General features: G+C 46.0%; 1 protein-coding gene across 1 annotated transcript in view; it reads left to right on the top strand.

Moving 5' to 3' along the window:
- Positions 1 to 8,870, top strand: part of LOC306924943 (uncharacterized protein) — a gene marked incomplete at its 5' end in the record, with an annotated part of 46,724 nt that extends 37,854 nt beyond the window's left edge. Inside the window, 6 exons of the mRNA XM_079503623.1 lie at positions 652 to 847; positions 1,902 to 2,004; positions 2,037 to 2,285; positions 4,449 to 4,582; positions 6,915 to 7,018; positions 8,702 to 8,870. Coding sequence (XP_079359749.1) covers positions 652 to 847; positions 1,902 to 2,004; positions 2,037 to 2,285; positions 4,449 to 4,582; positions 6,915 to 7,018; positions 8,702 to 8,844 — 929 coding nt within the window. The 3' untranslated portion in view covers positions 8,845 to 8,870. The remainder of the gene's footprint in view (positions 1 to 651; positions 848 to 1,901; positions 2,005 to 2,036; positions 2,286 to 4,448; positions 4,583 to 6,914; positions 7,019 to 8,701) is intronic.

Genomic DNA, 8,870 nt, shown 5'->3' with positions numbered 1-8,870 from the left:
CAACGGAGACGGCCAGTTATGACTCGAGTGTCATTCTTGTTTCTAATCCTTCTGTTCTTACCTCGGTGGAGATTGTAGCAGATAGCGGTCTGCCAGGTTGTTGATCCGTCCGTCTATTAATTGTTCTATTTATTTATTGATTGATCGATATTTGTCTCAGATTGTTTTTCGTGTCGCAGTCTCAGACTGACGAGTGAATGTCGGTGTGAGAAAAATGCTGAGACGACTATAGAAGGAAATGGACTTTGATTCATATTCTTCTGATAACAGGAATGACTCTCACACACACACACACACACACACACACACACACACACAATAACACAATGATTCAACGTTCATGTTCTTATTTATTTAGAAGGCGTTTTTTTAGAATCGGAATAGTCGGATAAGTAAGTTGATGAACTCTGACAAACTTTCACAATTTGTGCCACTTTATATATATTATATTATTTGACAGCTCTGCGTTCGATTGGGTTTATTTTGGCGTTCATTCCACGGGTGAAGAGCCAAACGGAGACGTGGAAATTAATCTCATGTCACCGTAGATTTGATAAATTATATTGTTATGTATATTACTCTATATTTTTATCATGTTATCGTGTCCACATTGTGTGTCGTCGTCCCCCCCCCCCCCCCCCCCCCCCGCAGGCCAGAGGTGCAGCGCCAAGTACCGCCACGACCGCGATTGGCTGGCGAAGGGTCACATGTTCGGCCTGTCCGTCCTGTCGGAGAACTACTCCAAGCAGAACAGCCAGAGGATCGTCTCCACCCACCAGCTGCTGGCCGACCTGTTCAGCCTCAGACATGTCCTGCACGGCCCGACCCTCAAGATGGACATACTGCAGTATGTCGAACCCATTTTAGGCCTGAGATCAGATTCTAACGCGCTACGAGCTTGTAGATCTGCTATTTTTCAATAGCTAAAGCATAACATGATGCTAACACCAAAAGGGGTTCCCGCCCCCAAAATGGGTTAACCCATTTAGGCCCGACGTCGAAATAAAAACAAACGTTCGCTCTGAAAGAATATATATTCAAAGATTTGTGCCGCATTTTCACGGTTTTTCAAAAATAGCAGACCTACAAGCTCATAGTGCGCCACTCGGTGGCGCGCTATGAGCTTGTAGATCTGCTATTTTTCAATAGCTAAAGTATAACGTAATGCTTAGTTAAAACACCAACAGGGGTTCCCGCCCAAAATGCGTGCGTGCACATACATGCACTCTCACTCTGAAGATTGACATCGTACAGTAAGACATGTTAAAACACGCAATATCAAAATACTGTTACATGCAAGGCTCTTGCATTCAATACTTTATTGGCATCAAAGTAAAAAATGGTCGAATCTGCAAAGGGTTGCCTTATTTTTATATTTGGGTACAAACCAAAAATATCTCAAAGGTAGATCTGCTATTTTCGGCTTTAGGGTTACAGTTAACACTTTAAGCGGCCAGGGTTATTTAATCCATTACATTCATGCGCCCAGTCGATTTTTAAACACGGACCCCTTTTCCGGACGGACCGGCGGAAGTGGTTGATGTGTGTGTAGCAGCTAACAATAGCCACACCACTCTAGAGTCGATCGATTCATCAGCTAAACAGGGGAGGGAGTTTTTCGATGACGTCTCACTCTTGCGCGTCACCGAGGATTGCCCAGCAGGCGCGTCTGGGCTATACAGCCATGCGATCCGTTCCCGTATCAATAAACTTCGTCTTTTGGACAATACTTCGTCCTGAGCGTCGGGCGTTACTAATAGAAAGGACAAATAACTTCGTCCTGGGCGTTCAGGATGTTAGGAATCGCCGTCCTAAAATGTTGATGTCCTCATAGTGTGTGTGTGTGTGTGTGTGTGTGTGTGTGTCACTGTGTGTGTGTGCGTGCGTGCGTGGCTCTCCAGGGACTGCCACAGTCCCAGCCTACAGCTCTGGGCACGCTCCTGGGTCAACTCGGACGAGCACCAGCCAATGGGAGGCCTGCCCGACTGCCTGCACTTCCTGGATCCCCGCAGGATCCCCGCCTCCCTCCTTTACCGCCGCTGCCCCACGGCTCCTCCCCCTTACCTCAGCCACACCCCCTGCCCCAGCCGCCCCCCTCCTCCTCCTCCTCCTCCTCCTCCTCCTCATCGTCGGACGCCCCCCTCCTCGACACCTACATCACCAGCGAGCACAGCTACCAGAAACCAGCCGACCCGGTGCACAGCCCTGAGGGCTCCCTGCACCCCCCGGGCCCAGCTGGGGGTGGGGACTCTGCTGGCTGTAGCGCCATGCAGCAGCACGCACGGGTACGATCACCGTCCATTAGGGACACCCTTAGTATCAATATTATCCCATTTAGGCCTGACGTCGACATTATAGAAAATGTCTTCTAAATCATGACAATTTTCTGAAAAAAAACCTCACGTTTCTGTATCAGTGGTTCTCAATGTTTCATGTCAAGGACCCCAGAAATTATACATGATTTGCCGCCCGACCCCCCCCCCCCCCCCCCCGCCCCCATCTGAAAATATGTTGTTCTAGGGACCCCCCCCCCCCCCAGAAGCAAAGATTTGAGTTAAAAACGTTCGCTCTGAACGAATATATATTCAAATATTTGCGCCACATTTTCACAATTTTTCAAAAAATAGCAGACCTAGTGGCGCGCTACGAGCTTGTAGATCTGCTATTTTTCAATAGCTAAAGTATAACGTAATGCTTGAAACACCAAACGGGTTCCCGCCCGTGAATGGGATTAGACTTGGGGATATTGTCTGTGATTTGGGATATTGTGCTATTGTGATAAGTGTTCTATAAAAATATGAACATTGGATCGGGAAGAATTGGTATCGGCAGATATAGGAGCAAAGAAATGTGATCGGGACGTCCCTACTATCCATTATTTAGGTCAGGGAGGTGGGCAACTTTGACGATGGAGAGGGCCCTGAGATCAGCTATTTTTTTGCTTTTTTTCCCCTATTTCTTTAATTGGAATCCTGAAAAGTAATATTTTTTATTTAATTTCAAATGCCTTTTCAAATTATAGTTGTTAACTTTATGAACTAATTACAAATACATTGGACATAAAAAAAAAGACTAACATTGTAATACTACTCATTAAGCCAGTTGCCCATGTATGATTTAGGTAGTGGACAACTTTTTGGACAAAAATTATTTTAGTGGTTAAATACGTTTTAATGGCAATCATGATGTAATGATTTCATGCCAAAAAAACAAAACACTAAGTGAAACTCATTCTCGGATGTCATTGATGGAAATCATGATGTAATGATTTCATGCCAAAAAAAAAAAACACTAAGTGAAACTCATTCTCGGATGTCATTGATTGTATTGTCCAATTATGGATGGACGAGATATGACGACATTGAGGGAAATATATGTGATCTAGACATGTGCTCTCATCGGAGAGAAAGAAGGAACTGTCATAGTATCACATTCCATGGGGCAATAAACAGGCTGCATGCAGGGGCTGCTTGCAGCTACCTTCCTGCTAGAGAGGGGTGTTTTACGACACCTACAGAGGAAGGGGGGCTGACTCACAAGGCACACACATATGATGGCAGGGGGGGCAATGTGTGACCAGGTACCACTTTAATCCTGTCATATGTGTATAATATGTGTTCTAGAGTCAATACTTAGATATTGGGTTACCAAACACCTTTATAATAATATCTAAGAGTCTACCGGGTTTAAGCTGGTCAGAGAGAGTTCCAGGCTTGCATCACAAGGAGTGTGATGCAAGTTAGCTGACAGGCAAGGGCTTAGAACCGCCTATCTCAGGCGGAGAAGGGGCCACTGGGCTTTTGATTGGCCGGGGAGGAGGGACCTGCTGTATGTGGGGGAAAGCAAGCAGGGCCGGAGTTAGATTAAAGGAGACCATCAGGGAAGCAGGAAGGCGGGAGGCCAGTGGTGAGCATATAGAAATGTGTTTAATTGATATCATGTGTTGTGTTGTGTGATGTTAGATTATAACAATGTATGTATCTGTGCCTCTCGTTTGTCTCCCAGATTTAAAACCATAGCGATAACCAGGTGAACATAGGTATAACATCGGTGAACATGGGTTGTAGACTACCAAAGATGATATAGGTTGGTAGTGTTGAGCTAAATAGTGACAAGATCAACAGAGGGGAGAACTCCTCAAAGACAGCTAGGAGAGGAACAGACTATTAGGCAAAGATCCAGAGTACTGTATCCACCTGTGTCATGGGGAGGGAGAAACAAACCAGTGTGTATGTTGTATGTGTTTGTATTGTATAATGAGCTAATAAACCTTATAAAAAGCATGTTGAGTTTGTAAGAGAAGCGATTATTGGAACATTTAGTTTAGCCTATGCGTGTTAATTCTTTAGTAAATCCCGTCTGCTGCTAGAGTCTGTCGGATACTCGGCTAATCTCCCGAAATCCGGACATTGATGTCACAATAATTTCATACTGTGTTGGTCGTCCAGCAGCAGAGCACGGTGGCGGTTCCGTGTCCAAACTGGGTGGAGGCTGGACACACACCAGGAGGTCCAGTAGAACCCTCCAGAACATCCATCAGTCCAGTCAGACTGTCCCAGGCAGAGCACCAAGCCAGAGCCAGGTAGGTCGGCCTTGCTTCCATCACTTAAAAACAACTAGACCCTGGACGTGCCCGTCGTCGCAGTCGGCCACCGGCCTACTTGGGAACGATGCAACTTGGGAGCCTAATGATATATGTTGTCATAGCACCCGTTTTAACTGTCAGCCGGTGTCCCACATGGAGATCTGTGTATGTGCCTGTGTGTGTGAAGACTGCAAACTGAAAAGTGTACTTGGCAATCAATGGGCTCTATGCAGCCAACACTTCCGCGTTCAGTTTGGGCCGCCGGAACGCTTCCGGTCGGCAGAAACGCATGCACTGTGAACGTACGGTCGTGATTCTGTAGGAATAAAGTTCAGTACTTTATACAACACTATTTCATTTGATAATGTGATGGCATAGTTTTTCATAGTTTGTATTATTTGTGTTGCGACGTTGACATGATGACATGAGTTAGAAACGTCTTAAAAACGAGAGTTCTTCATGGATTTATCCGTTGTTGCCATGTCCGCTTGTTATAAGCGACTACTGTTTTTCAGTAAAGTTGCTTGAAAATATTGACAGGTTAGGTTGCGTTTTTCGGGGCTTGTTTCTGAAGTGTATGCTTATTTAGGCTTGTTCCCTAATGTTGTTTAAACCTGTGATTATGCTCAAACATTGTCATAAAGCCAAGGACCCCCATGTATTTGTGCACACGGACCCCCATCTGAATGTTTTGTGCCAGGTTTTTATTTTTTATTTGTATAAAACAAAAACTATTTTGGAAAATATCTGAGCTACAAGCTCACAACGACGCATTGTGAGCTTGTAGATCTGCTATTCTCAAGTAGCTGCCGATGTCCTATAATCTTAGTATATACATATTAAGTATTATAGTAGCTCATTTGTGGAGTGGCTTATTTTCATAGACCTGATTGCTTATTTCTCTCACACAATCTGGCAACACCGGTTGTTACACTGCTGTGTATAACAGCTGGTGTCGCCAGATTGTGTGAGAGAAATAAGCATACAGGTCTATGAAAAGAAGCCAAGCCCCAAGTCGCTTATAACATGCGGACATGGCAACAACGGAGAAATCCATGAAGAGCTCTCGTTTTTAACAGGAGATTTAAGACGTTTCTAACTCATGTCATCATGTCAACGTCGCAACACAAATAATACAAACTATGAAAAACTATGCCATCACATTATCAAATGAAATAGTGTTGTATAAAGTACTGAACTTTATTCCTACAAAATCACGACCGTACGTTCACAGTGAATGAGTTTCTGCCGACCGGAAGCGCTCCGGCGGCCCAAACTGAACGCGGAAGTGTTGGCTGCATAGAGCCCATTCGGCCCACTGGCAGGGCCTGATTGGTTGAGCCTCAATTGGCTGAGGCTGGCAATTGCACAGGTGAAAGGAGTTGGCCTCATTAGGCCCACTGGCAGAGCCTGGCCCAGGTGAAAGGAGTTGGCCTCATTAGGCCCACTGGCAGAGCCTGGCCCAGGTGAAAGGAGTTGGCCTCATTAGGCCCACTGCCAGAGCCTGGCCCAGGTGAAAGGAGTTGGCCTCATTAGGCCCACTGGCAGAGCCAGGTGAAAGGAGTTGGCCTCATTAGGCCCACCGGCAGAGCCTGGCCCAGGTGAAAGGAGGTGGCCTCAGTCATTAGGCCCTGCACTGGCAGAGCCTGACCAGAGCCTTTTGTGGTGGTTCTGGAGAACCGTGGGTCCGACCGACTCGATACCTGGCACTGCACTCCCTGTGGGGGTGTGGAACGCGTGTGTCGAATGTGAAGTCGGTGGGTCTAACGGTTCTCGAGTTACGTGCATTACAACCGTACACACACGTACGTACGCACGCACGCACGCACGCACGCACGCACGCACGCAGAGACGTGGCGCATTTATAGTAGGATAGAGGGTATGCACACAGTGATGTAACGAGGTTTTCAATGTACACGTAATGAGTCCCAAGGAGTTGGCCTCATTAGGGCGGGAACCCCTTTTGGTGTTTTAAGCATTATGTTTACTTTAGCTATTGAAAAATAGCAGATCTACAAGCTCGTAGCGCGCCACCGAGTGGCGCGCTACGAGCTTGTAGGTCTGCTATCTTTGAAAAATCGTGAAAATGTGTTGCAAATCTTTGAATATATATCGTTTCAAACGTTTTTAACTCAAATCTTTGCTTCTTGGGGGGGGAGGGTCGGCGGCCAATTACATATATTTTTGTGGGTCCTTGACATGAAAATGTACGAGAACGATTGACATAGAAACATGGGGTTTTTCAGGAAAACTGTCAGGATTTAGCAGACATTTGTAGAATCGTCCGCAGGTCTAATTGGGTTAACGCCCCCCGTCTGTGGTATTTCAGGACCAGGACGTGTGTCCAGTGGCAGATGAACCTGCTCACCCACATCGAGGACGTCCAGAACCAACTGGCTTCCAGAATGGACTACATAGAGAAAGAACTGGACGGTAAGAGGGTCAAACAAACATAATGGATCATTTAAAGGACCACTTCACCACTTTTCAACTTCTCTTCCTATAATTGGTCCTAACTAATGTTCATGATAAAACACCACAATTTTTTCCTACTCAGTCTGTGTCTCATAGGAAGGCTGTGGGCAGTCCTGAAAAGTTGCAATGCAAAAGTTGAAGCCATCGTTCTCACGATAATACAAATCTAAATATATTTTAAAACAAATCTTGTTTAAAAAAAAATCTGCCTAATGATGATGTCACTGGTGGACGGGTGTCCGAACTGCCCAAAGCCCTCCTATGAGACACGGACTGAGTAGGAAAAAATGGTGGTGTTTTATCATGAACATTAGTGAGGACCAATTATATGAAGAGATGTTGAAAAGTGGTGAAGTGGTCCTTTAATTCCGGGGGAATGTTTTTTTCCTCCACTTTTTATTATTCTATTTATTTATTCTCCCAAAAATGTTTGGACCTATTTCACCTAGAATACTTGGTTTAAAATGGTCCCGCTTCCTTGGGAATCGTGGTGCGATGCTTTGAAACGTTGTACACATGCATACATTTTAATACCGATAGTCAACGGAGAAGCCAACATGTAGAACGGCTATTTAGTAAGTAGGAGCGCGGGAGTCTATCCCTGTTTCGCAATGCGCTTAGACCTCTGGGAGATGGAGTCTATCCCTGTTTCGCAATGCGCTTAGACCTCTGGGAGATGGAGTCTATCCGTGTTTCGCAATGCGCTAGACCTCTGGGAGATGGAGTCTATCCCTGTTTCGCAATGCGCTTAGACCTCTGGGAGATGGAGTCTATCCCTGTTTCGCAATGCGCTTAGACCTCTGGGAGATGGAGTCTATCCCTGTTTCGCAATGCGCTAGACCTCTGGGAGATGGAGTCTATCCCTGTTTCGCAATGCGCTTAGACCTCTGGGAGATGGAGTCTATCCCTGTTTCGCAATGCACTAGACCTCTGGGAGATGGATTGCTGAGGAGCGCAACACCTATACATCAGCTCCCAGCACGTACCGCATTGACTTTGCCCCACACAAGCTTGTGCTACTCATACGCCGAGTTGGCGGTGACCTTGTGGTCGAAAGGTGGTCTACCGACTTGAGCTCCTCGAAACAATACCTTGTCCTTATACGATAAAGTATAAGTCACTTACACCCTCCTTCTAATGAGAGCGCAAAATCTGTCTTGGAAGAGCCACCCATCGACTAATCTAATATACGGCAACCTTTCCCGTGTCTCTTCACTAGTCCGATCCAGAAGAACACAGTTTGCCGGCCACTGCTACAGAGCTGACAATGAGCTTATATCTTCCCTTCTTCTCTGGAGTCCTGCCTCAAAGCAGACCAGAGGTAGAAAAAACTGTCGTTCCCTGATGTCATCGCTATAGGGACACATGCATCAGTAAGCAGAAACTGGGGATGGCAATGAAGGAGCGGGAAGTCTGGCGTAATATTGTGAAATCCACGATCTCGACCGCGGTCGAAAAATGATGATGATGATAAATCAAGGCATTCGTTTTGTTAAGTCAGTACAGTGCCTTCATGGTGTTGTGTTGGAATGGCGGCCGGTAATCGTTCTAATAATAATAATAACAAATAATATATATTAATAATGTGGTGTTGATACTCATGTGGTGACATCACTCTCCTGCTTCCCTCGCCATTGGCAGTTCTAGAATCCTGGCTGGACCTATCAGGAGGCCTAGAACCGCCGGACCCTTTGGCCCGCCTCCCGCAGCTCAAGCTGTCAATCAAACAGCTACTGGCGGACCTTAGCAAGCTGCAGCATATTAGTGCACTCTGCTCTGTCTGACATAATGCACGTGCATATACACACAC

The sequence above is a fragment of the Electrona antarctica genome (genome assembly GCF_951216825.1).
Source record: "Electrona antarctica genome assembly, chromosome: 6".
In the NCBI taxonomy this organism is placed as follows: Eukaryota; Metazoa; Chordata; class Actinopteri; order Myctophiformes; family Myctophidae; genus Electrona; species Electrona antarctica.
Note: the sequence above shows the minus strand (reverse complement) of the source record. Positions and strands in the feature narration are given on the sequence as shown.